The 23,383-nt window shown below is 44.8% G+C and overlaps 1 protein-coding gene across 3 annotated transcripts in view; it reads right to left on the bottom strand.

Annotated features, from left to right (window-relative positions):
• Window positions 1-13,823, bottom strand: part of SLC24A3 (solute carrier family 24 member 3) — a 441,573-nt gene extending 427,750 nt beyond the window's left edge. For 2 of the 3 annotated variants that reach the window (XM_070802130.1, XM_070802129.1), the window contains exon 1: window positions 1,790-2,278. In XM_070802130.1, coding sequence (XP_070658231.1) covers window positions 1,790-2,243 — 454 coding nt within the window. In that variant the 5' untranslated portion in view covers window positions 2,244-2,278. Of the gene's footprint in view, window positions 1-1,789; window positions 2,279-13,699 lie in introns of those variants that run through there. The other variant, XM_070802132.1, reaches the window with a different exon arrangement.
• Window positions 13,824-23,383: the final 9,560 nt, after the last annotated feature.

The following is a 23,383-nucleotide window of genomic DNA, read 5'->3' as shown; positions in this document are numbered from 1 at the left end:
TGGGGTAGGGGTCTTCTCAGGCCCCATATTTATGGGAGGGGGTGTAGAGGAGGTGAAAAGGCAGAAGGAGAGAGACTAATCAGGGGAAGGATGGAAGATAGGGCTGTACACTGGACCCAAATCTGAGTCCCTAGCAGGGACACTTCTGTCCATCCTCAAATGACATCTAGTCACCTAGCTTCAAGTCTGCAGAGTGTCTATGACACCCACTTCCTCCGAACATCCCAGCTTTCCTCGGGCCCAGGAAGCTCCCTGCCACTGATGGACTTAACCATCTGGGTCACATTCCCCACTGAGAAAAAAATGTCTTTTGTAGCCTGGAAAGTGGTAGGAAGTCTATGGCCTGAGAGCCCTGACCTGTAGGAAGATGGCGGGTGTGTAACTGACTTGAAACGGCCCTTTTCATAGTATGGACTGGCTTTATACTTGTCAAAGCTGCGATGATGAAAAGGGGGTTAATGAAAACCCTCCTCCTGAGACAAGGCCAGGAACTGCTTCTGGCAGATCAGACTCTGCCCTTGGAGAGTCCAGCCTCCCTCACTGGGCACCGTCCACTTTCGGATGTCAGTCCCCATGGCCAGACAGTCTAGGTTCCTGGAGAAACGCAGAGAACCAGGAGTCTCGAGGGCTCCACTGAGGACCTGGACGGACTCTCTCCTATTACCATATATGCTGAAGTCTGCTAAGACCTGAACCAAGACCCACCATCCACTTTCCCCACCAGGCAGGAGCACAATCAATTGGGGAAGGTCCCTTTTTTAACTGATTGTACCCTTAAGTATATTTGAGCATCACTATCCAAATGCCTTCCTTCTGCACTTCATAACCCCTTGTATTGGAGCTCCGTGGATCTTAACATCAAAGCATGTATCTATCACTGTTTTCCCTCCAGAGCATTTCCGTATCTGTTTTCCCACCAAGCGCGCCACTGGAGGAGCCGGGATAGAAAACCGCTTTACAAGAGCTATTCTTCCAAGCCTTTCCTCCGTTTCTCTGACAGCTGCACACCCAGGGTCCAAACTCTTGCCCGGGAACAACTGTGCTGAGCACAATTCTTCAGCAGGTCTATTTCAGCTCAAGAAAGGCCGAGGGCAAAAATAAGACAGAAGTTGTGTGCCGGGAGGGCGCACCGCAGGGCACCCTGAAAGTAAGGTACAGACCATCGGCGGTCCCGTCTAACGGCTTCATCACGCGTTGCAAGTCTGCAAAAGGGATCCGTGTTCCCAGCGAGGGACCAGTGGAGGAGAACCAGTCGCAAAATCTAGCCGGGGCGCGGGGCGGGGGCAGCACTTTTTTCCTATCATTAGTTCCCGGGCACCTGTTCTAGAAGGAGGGGGATGGAGCTTCCAAAGAAACAGGCAGTCCATCCCGCCTGTTCTGTTCGGAGCACTAACTGTGTTCACGGGTCAACCAGCCCTCTCCCTGCCCTCCCTCCACAGGCCAAGGAGTTGCACAGGTGGTCACGCGCGCAGGGGCCGAAGCTCACCAGGACAACTTCACTACTGCCCACGGGGGACCTGTTTAGGGGTTACAGTCCCCACTGCTGCCTCCCTCAGTCCCTCCAGCTCGTGGCAGGAAGCGGGTTAGAGCCGGGAGGCACAGGTGACGGTTCCCAGGGCAGCCAGGCGCCCAGCGTGCCAGCCACGGTCCTACCCGCGCCCCGCGCCCGCGCGCACGGTCCTCGCCTCCCGGGCCCCTCCGCCCGGGGCAGGGGGCGTCCCCAGGCCTGGACGCCCTGCGCCGCCGCCAGAGCCGCAGCGCCCACTCGGGGCGAGCGGCTAGCACTCACCGTCGTGGTCCCGCATGCTCGACAGCGACCAGAGCAGCAGCGCCACCAGGGCCAGGAAGCAGACCTGGCTCAGAAGAAGGTCCCTCCGGCAGCTCCGGCGGCGCTCACGCTCCTCCAGGTCGGGCGACGGCATCCTCTCCGCGCGGCAGGGCAGCGGCCCCGGCGGGGTCCCCGGCGGGCGGCGGCCGCTCCGATCGCGGGCGGCCGCAGCGCGGCTGGTGGCGGGAGGCAGCTCCGCGCGCGGCGGCGGCGCGTCCTCGCTGCGCTCCCGCCCGGCGGCCGCCGCCGCCGCCTCTCCTTCCTCCTGGCGGCCGCCGCGGTTCTCCCGATCTCCGTCCTCGTCGTCGCTCAGTCCCTCCTCCTCCTCGTCGTCGTCGTCGTCGTCGTCGTCGCCGCCGCCGGCCCGCGCCGCCGCCTCCGGGCGCTCGGGGTCCCCGTCCTCCTCGCGCGCCATGGCTCCCACGCTCGGCGTCCGCGCTCGGCCTCGGGCGGCGGCGCGGCGGGGGCGGCGGGGGCGGCCGGGAGGCGGGGGCGGCGGCGGCCGAGGAGGAGGAGCGGGGAGGACCGGCGGGAGGAGGGCCCGCCGCGGGCCAACTCGGCCGGCGGGCGAGGCCACCCGGGGCTGCTCCGGCCTCGCCGGCGGCGGCGGGAGCGCGTCGCGGGGCCGTCCGCCTACTCCATGGTCCGCGCGCGGGGCCGGGGCCGAGCCGGGGCCGGGGCCGGGCCGAGCGCGCCGGGAGCTCGGGGCGAGGCGGGAGGCGGCAGCCGGCGGCGGCGCGGCGGCTCGGGCGCGGGCGCGGGCTGGGGGCAGCGGCGGGGACGCGGCGGCGCTGGCCAGCCCGGCGGAGAGGGGGCGCGTGGGGAGGAGACTGAGCCGGGGAGGGAGCCCCGCGCGCGGTCCTGCGCTCGTGCCGGCGCGGGAGGGCCCCCTCTCGGGACACACGCGCCGCCGAAAGGCTGATCTCCGGGGGGGAAAGGGTTCGCCCGAAACTTTTTGAGGAGCAGAGGGTCTCTCCCGCCCCCTCCCCGCCCTGTGCCGGGAGAGGGGCGCCGCAAGTGCGCTTGGCTGCGCGCGCCGGGCCTCCGGGCTCGCTTCCTCCCGCGGGCCTCCTGGGTTTCCCTCCGCCCCTTGTGGGGATCCCCGTGCGCGCCCGGCTCCGGACCTGAAACAGGACTCCCCGAGGCTCTTTGGTTCGCTGGGGGTGTCCTGGCTCCCCCCTCTGGCCCGGGCTCACACTTCACTCGGAATAGTCCTGTACCAAGCCTCCAGGCTGTGGCCGAGGGAAGAGGGTCAGGGCGGCGCGAGGGCCCCCGGCCAACCCCGGGACGAGGCTCCTGACCTTCCTGTCGCCGAGAGCAGTCAGGCTGCCCCCAGTCCTGCGGTCAGGGCCCTAATCCTCGCACTCCCCAGCCTCCACTTGTGCTCCAGCCCTCACCTGCAGCGTTGCAGAAGATGTCCTTTAGAGAGGACACCCGGTGGTCTCAGGTACACCCACCCTCCCTCCTGGGGTTTCCAGCTTCCCCAGTGCCCGGTGCCTCCCTTGAGCTGAGGCTAGGATGGCGGATCTAGCCCCAGAAGGAGATGCCTCTATGGTGGGGCTGAAAACAGAAGTGAAGTGAAATGAAAGTCGCTCAGTCGTGTCCGACTCTTTGCGACTCCATGGACAACGCAGTCCCTGGAATTCTCCTGGCCAGTATACTGAAGTGGGTAGCCTTTCCCTTCTCCAGGGGATCTTCCCAACCCAGGGATTGAGCCCAGGTCTCCCGCATTGCAGACGGATTCTTTACCAGCTGAGCCACAAGGGAAAACAAAAGAGTTTGTTCAAAAAATGATCACTAGAACCCAGGTGTTGGTCTAGGTGACTGTCTCTACAGAGTCCGGTCATTTCAGGGAATCCAGCTGCAAACATCTATGGAGGTGAGAAGGAAGGAGAGACCTCTGTGTGGGTTTCTCACTCCTAGGTCTGGGAGGATCCACAGAGCCCAAGGGTGACCCCACCTATGGGTGACCTCCTAGCCCAAGCTCCCCAGATGACCCTGCCTCAGCATCGGGGAACAGCAGGTCATGGCCAAGGACAAAACAGACCTTCCTAGGTGGCTTCCTCACCACAGAGAGATCATCTCACCCAGCATGCCTGAGAGCTCTTGCTTCCTGGGCGTATCATTCCTTTAGTCCTTTCTCAGCCTGGCGTCTCCCCAGAAGCACCTCCCCTACCCTGCCCTTGTTGACCCTTCTGCTCCTGTTGGTTACCAGCTACCAACCCTGGTATGAGGATTTAAACCCTGGAAGTCCCTGGGGAAGGGGAGGCGCTCCAGTCTCATCACCTTGATCAACATTCAGAAGAAAGTTTAGGAGCTCAGAAAACTGTCCTTTATTCAACTAACCAGGAAAGACACTCGCTTTTTCTCATGTAAATAGGAAAAATAAAAGTGAGAGAGGGAATCTGGAACTAATTGGGTTAGGGAATGAGCCACAGGCACAAGGAATTGAGTAATATGGGGGTGGGAGAGGTGTCAGGAAGAGAGCAGGAGGGCAGAGGGGAGGAACTAAGAGTTGGCAATGCCCTGGAAGTGCCCTGGGCACGTGCAGGGAATGAAAGAGCAGAAGCCAGGTGGGGAAAGAGAGGGGAGGGAGACAGAGATGGAGAATCCTTCTTAGGCATGCTGAAGTGATTTTTTTTTTTTAGTTCATCTTCATTTCAACAGATTTCACAGCAAAGTGGGTATAGCAGAGACAAAGACCCCTGAGAAGCCCAAAGAAGGATGGGTGCTTCCAGTCCCTAGCCTGACAGCACCTGCCGTCAAGGGCTCCCATCCCAAGCAGGGGTGGCTCCTCAGCCGGAAGAAAGTTTCCTTCTAGGGTCAGGAAAGCCCCCTACCCTCCCTCCAGCGGGCACCCTTTGGGACTGGGAGTTGGGGTGGGAGAGCAGGTTCTCACATCCTCTGCCAACCCCGGAGAAAGGAGACAGATCCCGGTGGACTCTTCCCACCTGTGTTTGTCGTACCTGCCCTCTCCCAGTCTTCAGAAGCTCCCCCCAAGAAACTGGATTTTGGAAGGAGCCGGAACTAACTTATGTGCTATTTATCTTTCACCATCAGGATCCTCGTCAATCCCGAGGCAGCTTTCGCCTTTTATTTCTTAATCTGTTTGCATTTGATCTCACATTTTATGCAAAGAGCCTCGGGGAGAAAATCCCAGGCCCTGATACAGTCGTCTGAGAATTCGCTTGCTTGGAAAGAGAAGCATCACCCCAAGATGTGCCAGGGCCTGCACCCTTCCAGGAGCAAGACAGGCGTGGGTACGAGGCCCCTACACAGCCTGGCAGCCTGGGCTGGGTGGTGGTGTCACCATCCATGCCCTCTTTTTAACCTCCAAAAGCATTCCACGCAAAGACTTTGGACTGGATATGAGGGCGCAGAAGTGGTTCATCTTTCTCACAGATCTGCCTCGATCACAAAGGACCACGTGCACAGACATCAGCCCAGAAGCAAGGCCCGGCCACCAGGGTCTTCTGTGTCCCCCGGCCTCGCTCCCAGGCTCCAGGCGCTCTCTAGCCCACAGTGCCCACACCTGATAGACCTGTTTTCACAACAAAGCAGGGTTGCGTCTCCATAACACCAGACAGTGCCAGTTGTCAGACAAGCCACCGGCGAGAGATGGGAGGAAGAGGGTGGGGGAGGAAAGGAGAAAATCAGAGGAGCCACTTGCTGGGTGAGGTGACAAGTCAGCCTTCTGGGCATGACTGGCTCTTACCCAGGGAGGCGAGGCCTGAGCAAAGAGAGGGAAGACACTGGGCGTTCACAGAACACCTTCAACACTCTAAGGCCATGTGCTGGTGGATGGCGGGGAGTAGGGGAGCGACTTGTGCATAGGGGAGCCTGGGACAGCCCTTGGACATGACACCTGTCCACACCAGGCTAGACACAGACTCCCAGGCCTCCGGTCTCGGGACAGGTCTGGTCAACCACGACCCTGGCCGAACAGACCAGCTGCGCTTCACCTCTAGACATGTCGCCTGCACATCGGGCACTCAGAGGCCAACAAAACCCCAGCGTCTCCAAAGAAGGTCTGACTGCTGATCCCCTCCTCGTTCTTGTCCAATGCCTTCATCAAAAGGCTGGTAAACCTGTTCCTTTAGATGCTTCCTGGGGTGTCGGCACTTCAAAGAGCACAGAATCATCACTCCTGGACAAGTGTGAGTCCACGCTGCAGGTCAGGAGGCTGTGGGAAGGCCCTGTCCACAATCTGGGGCTCGCAGGACTTGAAGCATTCAGTTAGAAATGAACTTAAAAGAAGCTGCTTGTTCTATTTATTTATTTTTTCTTTTTTTAAAGTTTTTATGGGAGTATCCTTGATTTACCATGTTGTGTTAGTTTCAGGTGTGCAGCAATCGGTTATTTTACAATTGTTTCCCATTTTTGTACTCTTTTTCAGGCCAATGGTCAGTGTTTGTTGGGTGCTTTTGACTCACTTCATGGATGTGACTGTAGTTTTTTTTTTTTCCCCCTACCCGTGGACCAGAGTCATTATCATAGGTGCCCATCATCTTTTTTTAAATTTACTGAGGATTATTTACATATAGTAACATGCACAAGGCTTTAGCACTTAGCTCAATGACTTTACCTATTCATGGACAACCTACTTGAGTTTCAGATCAGGACGTAGAGCATTCTCTGGCCCCCTCATGCCAACCCCTCCTTGGACAATAACCCTCTGAAGGTAACCCCTCTTCCCTGCTCTCTCTCGTGGGTTATGGGTGCCTGTCCTTGAACTTCAGGTGAACAGAGGCTCCTTTCGCTCAGCCTTGTTTCCATGGGATCTGTCCACGTGGATGTGTAGGGCTGTGAAGGTTTCTTTTCGTGCTGCGTATGTGTACATTGTTTTTTACCTAATGCTTCAGCTCCCTTCCAAGTTTAGTGTAAGCCAAGAATAACCACACCACTGCCTCTGGATCTGAGACAAGTGACCTCCCAGATTGGCTCGCTTTAGAAGGAACTTCAGCTGAAACTGAAACAGTCATGGGCTGCTTCTCAAACCGGTTACATGACCTAAGGGTAATTGCAGGACAGCAGATCAGCTGGCCAGCTTAGGGGTCAGGCTTTTAAAGACATGCCTAGAAGAACTGCTATGATGTGCATAAAATTTGGAGGCTGCTTTTTATGGAAAAAGCACAACCCATTTCTTGTACATTCTTTCCATCCCCTTTTTCTTCTAAATGAGAAGAAAGTAGAATTAAGGTGCCATCAGAAAAGACGGCCCCCAAACTCCGAAGCAGGGCCATGGAGGGTCCTTTCAATCCAGCATTAGTGGATATAAACAGTACAAGGGATCTTGTTGGAAATGTTCACTCCCAGCCCATCCTGAGGAAAAGGATTCAGGAGGCCTGGAAATCTACATCATTCAGACATTTCCAGGGACCCATCTGTGTTAAAGTTTGAGATCTGTTCTAGAGGAAGGGACAGTGCAGCGCGTCTTTTTGGTGGATCCTGGAGGAGAAAAAAAAAATCTGAAAAGGGAAACTATGTTACCCAGTCCCTTTTTGTCCAGATTTGTAATTGACTTGTTTTGGATATTTGGAAGAAATAGAGAAAAGAGAGAGGACACAAGCATACCCTGTAGCCAAGGCTATATATTAATCTCTCTCCTGTTTCACAAATGAAAAAATCCTATAAAAAATAATCCAGGGAAAATAATAAAGAGGTTACAATTTTAAATCCTCAGAAGACAAAAAATAAGCAATTACAGTTTGAGCAATTTTCTCATTCTATGAGAATCGTTCAGAAAGAAAACATGTAAACCCACTCATTTTCTTTTGGCACTGTGCCCTAGGACAGGTAGCATGCTGAGTGTGGCAGGGGCACTACGAAGGGACCTGGGGGCCTGTTTTTGTAAAAATATAAACGTTAGGCTTAGGAATCCTGTTTTGAATGACAAAGACAGATGTGTAAAGTGTTTTGTCATTTTTGGTTTCAAAATCTCATCCTGATCAACTACTGTGATATATTATACATCTTAAGTAGCAAAAGCAAGATGCATTATGAACTGTATACTGTCAGTGCTGCAAAATTAAGCAAAATCACTTGCATGTCTCCCTCTATATACTTTAATATAAATATATATATATATATATGTAATATATATACATATGTCTGTGCTTAGTCACTCAGTGGTGTCTTACTCTTTGCAACCCCATGGACTATAGCCTGTCAGACTCCTCTGTCCATGGGATTTTTCAGGCAAGGATACTGGAATGGGTTGCCATTTCTTCCTTCAAGGGATCTTCCTGACCCAGGGATTGAACCAATGTTTCCTGTGTCTCCTACTTTGGCAGGTGAACTCTCTACCACTGAGCCACCTAGGAAGCCCTATATATACAAACATACATATGGTCAGCAATGGTTACTTCTAAATGTGGGATTTCTGGATTTGGGGTGGAAGTTAGTGACCAAGGAGAGACTTTCACTTTTTATTTTATATTGGGTTTTATTTTTACAATTGTTTTTCTGGCAGTAGCCTGCCCTATTTTTCTAATAAAAAAAAATAAAGAACAATTAAAAGAATCTGCTCACGTGTAAGTAGTTAGGATGCTACTGCTGCTGCTAAGTCACTTCAGTCGTGTCTGACTCTGTGCGACCCCATAGACGGCAGCCATCAGGCTTCCCCATCCCTGGGATTCTCCAGGCAAGAACACTGGAGTGGGTTGCCATTTCCTTCTCCAATGCATGAAAGTGAAAAGTGAAAGTGAAGTCACTCAGTCGTGTGCGACTCCTAGCGACCCCATGGACTGCAGCCTACCAGGCTCCTCCATCCATGGGATTTTCCAGGCAAGAGTACTGGAGTGGGGTGCCGTTGCCTTCTCCAAATAGTTAGGGTAAGTTGACTTAAATTAAGGGAATTGACGTGACCTGATTCTGGCCTTGCCCGCTGTGTGAGTCCTGTGCTGACTGCTTGATGCCCAAGGTCGCAGGTTGGGTGGGGAGTTCTGTAGGAAGCAGATCGTTCATCGAATTGGGCTGCAGATCCACCAGCCAGCCATCTCTCTGCTCGCTGACAATATGAAAGACAATTGACAAGCCTTCCTCCAAAGGATGTTGGCTGCAGGGAGACCTTCTGAGGATACATAACATTCAAAAGAGACCCAAGTCAGTCACTCCTTGCACTTCAACAACCTGTGTTATCCACATGAGGGTCCTCACAGCAAACCCTGCCTCCCCCACACCTGGAATCTAACCACAGATTGGAATGCACTTCCATTAGAGCCCAGCTCAACTGCCAGGGTAGCATCCCAAGATTTGTTAACACATGGCCCATCCCCAAGTCCCTGTCATGGGAAAAAACCTGAGGTCAGGGTCTGAGACAAGGGGATTTCCCACCCCCCACCCTCCCCTCCCCAACCGTGCTGTATGGGTTTCATTATCTCCTTTGATCCTCCTGCCACCCAAGGTGAGGCTGACAGTCCACACGGCTGGCCTGGAAAAACTGTGGCGCCGCGCCCCCTGGTGGCAGAGGCAGACATGCTCCCGGGGTTGTGTTAATAATGAGCCAGGTCATGAACTGGTTGAGCTTCCTCGGACTGGATCCACGTTTCTGCTCAGACAAATCTGACATTGGGCGTGACCGGGGCGTCGCAGGCAGCACTCCATTCCTCCAGAGTTTGTTTCATGAGCGAGGCTTCCTTACATTTTTACTACCAGTTGTACTGCCTGAAGGTACTTAAATATTTCACTTGTTTAAAATTAAATCCCCTTTGGAAATGTACACCTGAGGGAAACAGGCCTCCTAGGTAGCTTGACCTTTCCAGTGACTTAGGGTCCTTGCCGCTTACAATGTTGACCATGGACCAGGAGCATCTCCTGGGAGATGCAGAATCTTGGAGGCCCATCCCCCTACCCCACAGGCTGGCTGCCTAAGAATCTGCATTTTAATAAAACCCACAGATTTCTGTGTATGTTAAAAACAGAGAAACACGGATGCGGTTGGGACTTCCTCTTGGATGAGATGACTAGGACTTCATAACTTCCCCTATTTGTGGCTAACTAACAAATTATAACACTCAAGATTACATGTACCATTTTGTTCAACTTGCTGTGTCTCATTTGCTTTTAAACACTTCTTAAATATGGAAAACCAACAAAGCCAAACTCCTAAGGTTTAAACATTCAAATCAGTCTACAAGCAATAGATTCTGAGGTCCTGAGGTATAAGAATTCCAGCTACACCATTAAACGTTTAGCTGTGAATAGCAAGTCCCTCCAATCCGGAAAATATTCAGAAGAGGAATTTCTAAGTTAAATCCCAGGCCGGGCATAAACTATGTTAGTTCACACCACCACCGGTGTACAAGGCACAAAACACGGTCTAAATTAAACTTTGAAAAAGCAGTGTGAGAATTTGAGACTACAACCTTATGTTGATATAATACTTTTTCTTTCAGTGCTTCTCTGCGTAGTCTGCATAAGTCATATTCTCATTAAACTATTATGTCCAAAAATACCAAGTTTTCAAGTCAGATGATAAAAATGATCAAAGGAATGAAAAAACTAGTCCTTTGACAAGTTAAAATAGAGTATAATGATTTCTTTTAACTTTTTGCATGCTTGCATGCTAAGTCGCTTCAGTCATGTCCAACTGTTTGCAACCTTATGGACCATAGCCTGCCAGGCTCCTCTGTCCATGGAATTCTCCAGACAAGAATACTGGAGTGGGTTGCAATGCACTCCTCCAGGGAATCTTCCCGATCCAGGGATCGAACCCAAATCTTTTATACCTGCTGCATTGGCAGGCGGGTTCTTTACCATTAGCACCACCTGGGAAGCCCTTTAAACTTTTTATTTTGAACTAATTTTAAACTTACAGAAAGTTGCAAAAATAGTTCCTCTCATGAACTTCCCCTAAGGTTATCACATTGGGTATCTACTGCACAATAATCAAATCTATAAAATTAACACAGGGACTTTCCTGTGTTAGGACTTTGCCTTCTAATGCAGGGGATGCAGATTTCAATCCCTGGCCAAGGAGCTAAAATCCCACATGCCTGAGAGCCAAAAAGCCAAAACATAAAGCAGAAGCAATATTGTAACAAATTCAATAAAGACTTTTAAAATGGACCACAAAAAAAATCTTAAAAAAGACTAAATTACCACAGTTATACTATTGCTAACAAAATACAGACCGTATTCAAATGTCATCACCTTTTCTGCTAATATCCCCTTTCTGTTCAAGATAGAATTCTCTGGTCTCCCACACTGCATTCAGTTATTTTCTTTTCCACTAATCTCTGACAATTCTTTTTCATTATCTTTCATGATCTTGACACTTTTGAGGAGTATTGGTGGTTTATTCTATAGAATGTCCCTCAATTTAGGCTTCTCTAATGCTTTCTCAAGATTTGCGTGAGGTTATCCATTTGGGGCAATGAAATGACACTGAGTTCTCATTGCATTGTATCAAGAGGTTTGTAATGTCCATGTCTTATTACTGGTGATGTTAACCTGGATCACTTGGAGTTAGTATCTTGGGAGGTGATACCTTGGAAACAGGTCAACTTGTTTCCCTTCAAAATTTTACCCATTAGTTTTAGCATCCATCGATGGATCTTGTCCCCAATAATGATTATTGTGGTACTCAACCATTTTATTAAAAGTTACTTACCATTTCCCTGAGGTATTTAATAAATACTAGAGGAGACTGAGTGTGTGTGAGTAGGCTGGGAATTTGAGAAGGGAGAGGAGGTATGTTCAAATAATAAACGAGGGGTAGGGACAGGAAAGCAGAAAGAAAAGAAAGTGAAGTCGCTCAGTCGTGTCTGACTCCATGGACTGTAGCCTGGCAGGCTCCTCTGTTCATGGAATTTTCCAGGCAAGAATAATGGAGTGGGTTGCCATTTCCTTCTCCAAGGGATCTTCCTGACCTAGGAGTCGAACTCCCAGGAGCTACCAGGGAAGCCCTGGAAAGCAGAAGGGCTCCTCTAAATGTGATATTGTTAGCATGTCTTGAAATCCCAGGAAGCTGTAACTGTAGCACCTGATTTCAAGACCTCCTAGATAAGATTTCACGACCTCTCCATACATATGAATCTACCAGTCAAGGAATCAAGGTTTGTAAGACTTAGAATTATGCCTTTAAAGGACAAGAAAGCTGTTCAGAGTGGGAAAACCTAATAACTAACCACCTCCATGATCCCATATCTAGTGTTAGTAAAATGCATAAATAAGCCAAGGTAATTATTTACAGTGAAATAGTTGGCATTTTTTATTTTAAAGTCATCCATACTACATTAGTATTAACAAATTCTTTTGATAGACACGATTTTTGTCTTTGATTCCTTGAAATAGTTTTCATAAAGAAGTCTTTGGCTAGACTTACTGGGTATTGTGCTTTTGGTTACCAAATTTTAAAATGTCATGATTCAAAGGTGTTTTGTTTTGTTCTTAAAACGTGTATTCTTCTCTCTTTAAGAGAAACTTCAGAGGCCCTAAAGTTACAACACGAGCTCCTTGCTCCACATGCCAGTCACTTTTATTCCTTCCTAAGCAACAACCTCTGGTTCCAGAACTGTGAGTGCATAGTGTGCCAAAAGCAGGGCTGGAAGGAACCAGGAGGTATTTGCAGGTTTTCCTTAAATAAGGAAACAGGAAAAAAGAAGGAACCAGGACTTTAGCTTAACTGACTTGAAAAAAAAGGAATCAGGACTTTAGCTTAAGTGACCAGAATACTCAAAAAGAGAGGATTCAAATTACTAATATAAGGAACAAAAGAGTCTATATGAATTAGAAGGAAGTACTATGAACGATGAACAATTGTATACCAAGAAATCAGATAACTTAGATGAAATACACAAATTCTTAGAAAGTCACAAACTACCCAAACTGACTCAAGAATAAATAAAATATCTGTATAGACCTATAACAAGAGATAAAATTAGTATTCAAGAAACCTCACAAAGTGCAGGACCAGATGGCTTCACAGATGAGTTTTACCAAATGTTTAAGGAAGAATTTAAATGAATGCTTTACAAACCCTTACAAAAATAGAAGAGGGAACATTTTACAACTCATTCTATGAGGCCAGTATTTTTCTGATACCAAAACCAGTCAATGACATCACAGTGGGAAAAAGAAACTTATGAATATAGATGACAAAATCCTCAACAAAATACTAAAAATCTGAATCCAGTGACATACACAAAGGATTATATACCATGAGCAAGTATAAATTAACCCAGGAAAGCAAGATTGGTTTGATATATAAGAATCAACAAATAATACTGCATTTCAGTAAAATAAAGGGCAAAAACAACATGATCATTTCTATTGATGCCAAAAAAAATTTGACAAAACTCAACATCCCTTTGTGATTTAAAAAAAAAAAATACTCAACAGACCACACAGAGAAGAAAAGTTCCTCAGAATGTCAAAGGGCATCTGTGAAGAAGCCGATGAAACATCATAATAGCAAAATATACAGAAGCTTTTACTCTAAGATTGGAAGCGTTAAAAGGTTATCTGCTCCCAAAACTTCTATTCAATATGGTATGAGAGATTCTAGCCAGGGCAATCAGGCAAGAAAAAAGTAATAAAAGGCACCATACTGATAAAGGACAAAATAAACCTATTTCTATTTGCAGGAATCTGCAAAAAAGGTATTAAAGCTAATAAATGCCTTTAGCAAAAATGCAAGATACAAAATCAACATACAAAAATCAATTGAATTTCCTTCCATACCATAGTAGTAAATTTTTGACAATAAAATTTTAAAACAACTCCATTTACAATACTTTCAAAAAGAATGAAGCACCCGGAATAAATTTGGCAAGACAAGTCCTTAGAAACATACAAAACATCATTGAAACAAACTAGAGACCTAACAAAATTGAAAGACAACTTGTGTTCAAGGACTGGAATACTTACTATTGTTTAGATGGCGGTATTCTTTCAGTTGATCTACAGATTTAATGCCATACTTCTTAAAATTCCTGCTGCCCTTTTGCAGAAATTAACAAGTTGGTTTTGAAATCTACGTGAATACAGGCTTTCAGTTTCCAGTTCAACATATAAGGAGATTGGAAGTTGTTGCTCTTCCTTAACAATTTGTCTTGTGTTTATTAACGTAATTAAAAAGCTGAACAAGCTGGAAAAATCAGCAACTCTTTTAAGAACCATTGAGAGAAGTGAGGTCACAGGCAAACTGTTGCCCTCAAAATTAAAGAGACAGACATGAAAATATTAATCCAGAAAGTCACAAATTACCAGAACAGAAACCCTAGGCACAAACCTCCCAGGAACTCAGTGCCAAGGTAAGAAAAATATAAACTATAATTGATGAGTTACTGGAGGCTCAGGGTGGGCAAGTCTGGGAGGTAAAACTCCAGGGACTGAAGCAGTCATAAGAGGGATCTTACACTTTCGTGTTTTACCTCCTGGGACTTGATCAGATCTTCACAATGATATTGAAGAAAATTCCCTCATGCTTCCAGCATGGAGAGAAGAAAAGGAACCCTTTGAAATATGACAGAGCATTCTGTCCTTCTTCATCAGGCTTGTCCTCAAGAGAAACTCTCTTATCAGACCCTAAACTCTAGGAGACTTATCAGAGCCTAAACAACCCAGGAAATACGCAATTCCAGCCCACTCTAGCCATCTCTCCCACCTAAGCGGGTAGGGGAGACTAAAAAGCACTTAGGAACATCACAGGTCAGAGGTACAGGGTCACTGAAAGACTGAAGTTGCATCAACAGGACTGTAGAACACTCCACTCCCCCTACACCTCACCATCACTTTTCTAAAGGCCTCCTTATGGCAGTTCCATTTACTCAGTATATCACATCTGACTATCAACAAAAAATTACAAGACATACTAAAAGGCCAGAAACACAGTTTGAAGAGACAGAGCAAGCATCAAAATCAAACTGAAATATGACAAAAGATGTTGGAATTATCAGACTAAGAAGTGAAAACAATCATGATTAATACAGTAAAGTTTCTAATGTGTAAAGTAGAAACCACATAAGAACAGATGGGCAATGGAGCAGAGAGATGGAAATTCTAAGGAAGTGTCTAAAAGAAATGGAAAGGATTGAAAATATTATAAAGGGAGTGAAGAACGCTTTTGATGAGCTCACTAGTACACTGGATACAGCTGAGGAGACTGAATTTGACGATATGTCAGTAGAAACTTCCAAAATGAAAAAGCAGAGAGAAAAAAAAAATGGAAAAAAATCACAGAACCAAATATCCAAGAACTGTGGGATTACTAAAAAAAGATATAACATCCATATAATAGGAATACCAGACAAAGAAGGAAGGAATAGAAATATTTGAAGCAATGATGATTGATAACTTCCTCCAAATTAATATTGGACATCAAGTCACAGATCCAGGAAACTCAGAGAACACCAAACAAGATAAGAGCAAAAAAAAAAAAAAATCTAGGGCATATCATATTTAAACCTTAGAAAATCAAAAATCAAGAAAAAGCTTGAAAGAAGTCAAGTTTTTTTTTTTTTTTTCAAAAAAAACAAACCCTTACCTATAGCAGAGCATGGATAAAAATTGCATTTAATTTCTCTTCAGAAATCATGCAAGCAACACAAGAGTAGTGTGATATATTTAAAGTATTGAAAGAGAAGTACTCCAAGCTGGAATTTTGAACACTACTGAATTATCCTTCAGCAGTGTAGGAGAAGGACTTTCAGACAAATAAAACTTGAGGGAATTTGTTCCCAGTGGATAAGCCCTGAAGAAATGTTAAAAGAAGTTCTTCAGGGAGAAGGAAAATGATAGAGGACAGAAGCCTGGATTTACATAAAGACAGGGGAGCAGCAGACAAGGGATACACTTGTGCCCAGTCGTGTCTGACTCTTTGCGACCCCGTGGACTGTAGCCCATCAGGCTCCTCTGTCCATGGGATTTTCCAGGCAAGGATATTGGAGTGGGTTGCCATTTCCTTCTCCAGGGGATCTTCCCAACCCAGGGATCATTTCTTATGTCTCCTGCACTGGCAGGTGAGTTCTTTACTACTAGCACCATCTGGGAAGCCTCATAGAGAAGGGATAGATCAGATCAGATCAGATCAGTCGCTCAGTCGTGTCTGACTCTTTGCGACCCCATGAATTGCAGCACGCCAGGCCTCCCTGTCCATCACCAACTCCCGGAGTTCACTGAGACTCACGTCCATCGAGTCAGTAATGCCATCCAGCCATCTCATCCTCTGTTGTCCCCTTCTCCTCCTGCCCCCAATCCCTCCCAGCATCAGAGTCTTTTCCAATGAGTCAGCTCTTCGCATGAGGTGGCCAAAGTACTGGAGTTTCAGCTTTAGCATCATTCCTTCCAAAGAAATCCCAGTGCTGATCTCCTTCAGAATGGACTGGTTGGATAAGTGAAGGTAAAATAAAAGTTTTTATTTTTCTTATTCTTAATTGAGCTAACATACAGAAGTTCATTACAATAATAATAGCAACAATGTACTTGACTGTGAGATACATATTTTTGAATGACAGCAATGATACAAAGGACGGGAGGGGAAGATTAGGATTATCTTGTTACTGAACTTGTTACTATAAGGCATTCACACCAACTGTGAAGGAGTGTAGCATAATTTGAAAGTGAACTTGGTTTCATTGTAAATGTATATTACAGACTCTACAGCAGCCACCAAAAGAAGTACAACTGATACGCCAAGAAAGGGAAAAGAATTGAATTGTATAAAATGCTAACTAAAACCCACAAATATCAGAAACAGAGAGGAGAACAAAAATAGGGTCAAAAAAACAGAGCAATGAATAGAAAACAACAGCAAATATGGTAGATCTAAATCCAACTGTATCAATAATTACATTAAATAGCTATAATGGAAAATAATTTCAAAAATATATGTGTGTATATGTATAACTGAATCACCTTGTTGTGTACCTGAAGCACTGTAAGTCAACTATACTTCAATAAAATGTATATATTAAAAAAATAATCACTTTAACAAGCACCCCCAAGCCTCTATTCACTTGGAATCCCACTCTCATTGGGTGTATATTTATTCTGAATAGGAGACATTATATTGTTAAAAGTGTAAGAAATAAAACCACTTTAAACACCAATGGTTTAAAATATAGCAAATAAAAGGCAGATTGTCAGGGTGGATCAAAAAGCAAGACTCAACTACATGTGGTCTCTAAGAAACACACTTAAAATATGAAGCTACACATCGATTAACAATAAAGAGATGGAGAAAGATGTTACCATAGTTACACTAATAAGAAAGTGGAGTAATAAGAAGAAAGTGGAGTAGCTGTATTAATTTCAGACAGGTCAGACTTCAGAGCAAGGAAAGTTATCAGGGATAAAAAGGGATATTACATAATGATGAAGTGGTCAGTTCTCCAAGAGTATGTAACAAGCCTTAATGAGTTTATTTGTGTCTAACAACAGAGTGTCAGACTATGTGGGTCAAAAACTGATGGAGTTGTAAGGAGAAAGAGATGAATTCATTGTTATAGATGGAGACTTCCACACCCTTCTCTCAGAAATGGACAGGTTCAGCAGACTGAAAATCAGTAAGGACATAGTTGAGCTCAACAGCACCATCAATCAACTGGGTACAATTGACAGCTATTGATTACTTCATCCAGCAAGAGCAAAATACACATTCTTCTGAAAGCTCACATGGACATTCACCAAGAGAGATCACATTCTGGGCCATAAAAAACACCTTAACAAATTCAAAAGAACAGAAATCACAGAAAGCAAGTGCTCAGGCCACAGCTGAATTAAACTAGGAATCAATAACAGAAAGCTGGAAAGTCCCCCAAATATCTGGAGATTAAACAATACATTTGCAAATGATACTCGAGTCAAGAAGAACTCTCAAGAAAAAAATTAAAATGCTTTGCAGTAAATGAAAATTAAAATGCAACTTATTAAAATTGGTGGGATACAATAAAAGCAGTGTTTACAGGAAAATTTATCGCACTGAATGCTTATATTAAAAAAATAAGAAAAATCTAAAATCAACCATCTAAAACCCTTACATGTTAGGAAAATAGAAAAAGAAAATGATTTGGATTTTATTTAAATCCAAAGTAAGCAGAAGGAAAGAAATAAAATGTCAGCAGAAATCAATGAAATTGGAAGCATGAAAACAATAGATATTATCAGCAAAATCAAACTTCAAAAAGATTGATGACCTCAATAAGCATCTAGCTAGGTTGATTAATAAAAAGGAAGCAGAAAAATGATTAACATAGAAATATAAGAGGGGTCATCACTGCTGATCCCAGGATATTAATGGGATAATAAAGGAATATTATAAACAACTCTATACCCACAAATTTGATAACCTATATGAAATAGATGCATTCCTTGAAATGTGCCAAAATTTACACAATTTGAATATTAATCTGAATATGTGTAGAAAAGATAGTATGGTTTTATATATATATATTAAAGAAATTGAATCAATAATTAATAACTTTCCAAAACAGAGAGTACCAGACCTGTATCAATTCACTGGTGAACTCTATGAAACATGTAAGGAAAAATTTATACCAATTCTCTACAATCCTTTCTAGAAGGTAATAGATATAAAAAGAGGCCTTTCTAACTCATTTCATAAAGCCAGCATTACTGTGATCTCAAAACCAGTTCATAATGTTAATTTCAATTAATGCTATGGATGCTGGTACAACAGTTTATTATTACTATTTACCTTACATTATATTATTATTATTATTGACTGACTTGGGTCCCTCCAAATTCACATGCTAAAGCTTTAACCCCCAATATAGCTGTACATGAAGACAGGAATAAATCACTGAGGTTAAATGAGGTCATAAGAGTGGGGCCCTAATCCAATAGGATCCTTATAAAAGGAAGAGAAACCAGGAGCCCACTCACAGCAGAAAGGCCACGTGAGGACACAGCGAGAAGGAGGCCACCTACAAGCAGGGAAGAGAGCTGGAGTCAGTCCTTCTGGCACCTTGGTCTTGGACTTTCAGCCTCCAGAACTTGAGAAAAATAAATTTCCATTGCTTAAGCCAGCCAGTCTTTAGTATCCTTTTCAGTTCAGTCGCTCAGCCGTGTCTGACTCTTTGTGACCCCATGAACCGCAGTACGCCAGACCTCTCTGTCCATCACCAACTCCCGGAGTTCACTCAGACTCAATGTCCATCGAGTTGGTGATGCCATCCAACCATCTCATCCTCTGTCGTCCCCTTCTCCTCCTGCCCTCAATCTTTCCCAGCATCAGGGTCTTTTCCAATGAGTCAGCTCTTCGCATCAGGTGGCCAAAGTATTGGAGTTTCAGCTTTAGCATCAGTCCTTCCAATGAACACCCAGGACTGATCTCCTTTAGAATGGACTGGTTGGATCTCCTTGCAGTCCAAGGGACTTTCAAGAGTCTTCTCCAATATCACAGTTCAAAAGCATCAATTCTTCAGCACTCAGCTTTCTTCACAGTCCAACTCTCACATCCATACATGACCACTGGAAAAACCATAGCCTTGACTAGACGGACCTTTGTTGGCAAAGTAATGTTTCTGCTTTTTAATATGCTCTCTAGGTTGGTCATAACTTTCCTTCCAAGGAGTAAGGGTCTTTTAATTTCATGGCTGCAGTTACCATCTGCAGTGATTTTGGAGCCCCAAAAAATAAAGTCTGACACTGTTTCCCCATCTATTTGCCATGAAGTGATGGGACCGGATGCCATGATCTTCGTTTTCTGAATGTTGAGCTTTAAGCCAACTTTTTCACTCTCCTCTTTCACTTTCATCAAGAGGCTCTTTAGTTCTTCTTCACTTTCTGCCATAAGGGGGTGTCATCTGCATATCTGAGGTAATTGATATTTCTCCCGGCAATCTTGATTTCAGCTTATGCTTCTTCCAGCCCAGCATTTCTCATGATGTACTCTGCATAGAAGTTAAATAAGCAGGGTGACAATATACAGCCTTGATGTAATCCTTTTCCTATTTGGAACCAGTGTGTTGTTCCATATCCAGTTCTAACTGTTGCTTCCTGACCTGCATACAGGTTTCTCAAGAGGCAGGTCAGGTGGTCTGGTATTCCCATCTCTTTCAGAATTTTCCACAGTTTATTGTGACCCACACAGTCAAAGGCTTTGGCATAGTCAATAAAGCAGAAATAGATGTTTTTCTGGAACTCTCTTGCTTTTTCAATGATCCAGCGGATGGATGTTGGCAATTTGATCTTTGGTTCCTCTGCCTTTTCTAAAACCAGCTTGAACATCTGGAAGTTCACGGTTCACATATTGCTGAAGCCTGGCTTGGAGAATTTTAAGCATTACAGCAGCTCAAACAGACTAATACAATTATTATTCAAATTTTTATAAACATTTGCTCAGAAAGGATAAAATGGTTGATCGTAATAGAGCTGGCTTCCCAGGTGGTTCAGTGGTAAAGAATCCACCTGCCAATGCAGGAGATTTCAGGAGATGAGGGTTCAATCCTTCGGTGACAAAAATGAAAAGATTATTGTTAAAGAAAACCAGATATCTCAAGTTAAGGAATTTAGCGCTTTTCTAAATTGGGAAATGGGAAGATGCAAGAGTCTGGGCGCCCCAAAATCATTCCTTTGATCTGCACTCAGCTATCTGCGGCCAGTATCCTGTGTCTACATTGTGAGTTTCCTCAAGCTTCAGCCTTGGGGGTGGCTGCAGGTTGATGACTGCTAGGTGGCAGGCATTCTGTGTTTCCTTCCTGAATTCCCACAGGGCTCACCATGAGTAGGGGGCTGCAGAGGTTAATGATGATAATCTTTTGTTAATCTTTTGTTTACTGATACTGCAGGCAATATTTTATTTCTCTTATTTATATGCTAAGTCGCTTCAGTCGTGTCCAATCCTGTACGACCCTATGGACTGTAGCCTGCCAGGTTCCTCTGTCCAAGGGGATTCTCCAGGCAAGAATACTGAAGTGGGTTGCCATGCCCTCCTCCAGGGGATCTTCCCAACCCAGGGACTAAACTCAGGTATCATGCCTTGCAGGCGGATTCTTTACCATCTGAGCCACCAGGGAAGCTCTCTTATTTATGCTATGCTAAGTCACTTCAGTCGTGTCCGACTCTGTGTGACCCCATAGACGGCAGCCCACCAGGCTCCCCCGTCCCTGGGATTCTCCAGGCGAGAACACTGGAGTGGGTTGCCATTTCCTCCTCCAATGCATGAAAGTGAAAAGTGAAAGTGAAGTCGCTCAGTCGTGTCCAACTCTTATCGACCCCATGGACTGCAGCCTACCAGGCTCCTCTGTCCATGGGATTTTCTAGGCAAGAGTACTGGAGTGGGGTGCCATTGCCTTCTCTGCTCTTATTTATACTTTCTTATAAATAATTTATTTATATTTCAATAGAATTTCAAAATTTGTAGACTATTCACTCTAAGATATGTCTGAAATGCTTTCATATATCTGAAAATAAATATTCCAATATGAAAGATAAATCTAAAGATGTCTTATTCCAATCAGCATTGGACAAGCAGCATCCTTTCTGACCGCATATGTGTTCTCTGTACAATCACATGATCATCGACTGGACACAAGGTAGGGCGGTGAAATAGGGGAACTAGGCTAGTAAGACTTCCAAAGATTAGGACCAGGAAAAGTCAAAGAGCAAATCAGAGCCCAATATTGAGGTCAGAGCTAAACTCTGATGCATCCTTACACCATATATCAGCATTTCCTGTGAAACCCAATTGAACTCAACACGCCTAAGTGAACTCTAGCAGACCAGAGTCTCGAGTCTTTGAGAAATGCAGTATCACTTTTAGAATAGTTTAAATTTGCAATCTAAAAAGTTTTACCACTTTGTTAAGGTGTCTGTAATAAAAACCAGGCAGCATTTGGGCATTCTGAATGGAACAAGCTCTCCAAAGGCTTATTCTCTGAAGCTTTCAATTACGGCATGCCTGACCTCAGATCTACCAAAGCTGGTCTGCATGCCCTAGCCACCTTGGAGGGGAGCCAGTCATTTCTGTGACTTAGTCAGATCCCTCCAAGGGGATTAGATGACAACTTTATGGAGGAAGTACCCTTATTCCTGAGCACAGGCAACTCTGGGAGTCTAGCATGACGGATGTGCCGGTGAGAAGTGTGTATTTTTGATAAGTTGTACTTTCTTTTTCATTTAGTTCAAAATAGCTGTAAATTTCTCTTGAGACTTCTTTGACCCATGTGTTATTCAGAAGTCTTTTTTTGTTAATTTCCAACTATTACAGGATTTTTGAACTATCTTTCTATTATTGCTTTCCTGTTTAATTCCACTGTGGCCTGAGAACGTATTTTGTACAATCTCTATTCTTTCAAGTGTGTTAAGGTGTGATTTATGACAAAGGACGTGGTCAGTCTTCGTGTAAGAGCCCCATGGGCTTGACAAGATTGTGTGTTCTGCTATTGTTGGAAGAAGTATTCTATAAATGTCAGGGAGACTGATGGTGGTGTTCAGATTAACTATATCCTTACAGGTTTTCTACTTGCTTCATCTATCAGTTATTGAAAGAGGGGTGTGGAAGTCATCAACTGTAAGAGTGGGTTTGTCTATTTCTCCTTGAAATTCAATTAATTTTTGCCTCAAATATTTTGATACTAGATGCTTTCACACTTAGAATCATGATGCTTTCTTGGGAAATTTACCCCTTTACTGTTCTATAATGCTCTTATTTATATCTGACTTTTTTTTCTTGTGTTGAAGTCAGTTTTAACTGAAATTAATGTGATTAACTCCAGTTTTCTTTTGATTCATGTCAACATGATATATCTTTCTCTATGCCTTTATTTTCAGCATATATGAACCTTTAGATTTAAAGAGAATTTCTGGTGGACAAAGTATATTTGAATCTTTTTTTTTCCTTCACTCTGACAATGTTTGTCTTCTAAATCTGGTATTTAGAACATTCACATATATTGACTACTGATATAGTTAGATTAATATCTACCACGTTTAAACTGTTTTCTATTCGTCACACTTGTTTGTATTTCTTCTTTCCTGCCATCTCTGGTTTTAATTGAACATTTTATACTATTCCATTTTCTTTCCTTTCTTAGTATACAGATTGTTATTTTAACAAATTTAGTGGTTGCTCTGGAGTTTACAGCACACATCTCTGGGACTTCCCTGGTGGTGCAGTGGTTAAGACTGCGTTTTTCAATTCAAGGGGCACGGGTTCAATCCCTGGTTGGGAAGCTAAGATCCCACATGTCTTAGGGCCAAAAAAACCAAAGCATAAAACTAAAGTAATGTTGTAACAAATTCAATCAAGACTTTAAAAATAGTCTACATCAAAAACAACAACAACCTGACTCATATTTAAAAAAAAAATAGCAATATACATTTGCAACTAATCTAAGCTCACCTTCAAATAACACTATATCATCTCACATGTATTGTTGCTACTTTATAATAGAATATTCCCAATTCTTCCTTCTCATCCTTTACGACTTTGCTGTCCGTTTCATATATCCATATGCTTTAGTCACCCAATACATTATTACTATTATTGAAACAGTTATACTTCAATATCAGTTAAGAGTAAGAAAAAATAGGTACTACATAAAACTGGGCTTCCCTGGTGGCTCAGCTGGTGAAGAATCTGCCTGC

Source organism: Bos indicus, chromosome 13, assembly GCF_029378745.1.
Source record: "Bos indicus isolate NIAB-ARS_2022 breed Sahiwal x Tharparkar chromosome 13, NIAB-ARS_B.indTharparkar_mat_pri_1.0, whole genome shotgun sequence".
NCBI classification, from domain to species: domain Eukaryota; kingdom Metazoa; phylum Chordata; class Mammalia; order Artiodactyla; family Bovidae; genus Bos; species Bos indicus.
The sequence above is the reverse complement of the archived record's forward strand: the minus strand, read 5'-3'. Positions and strand labels throughout refer to the sequence as shown.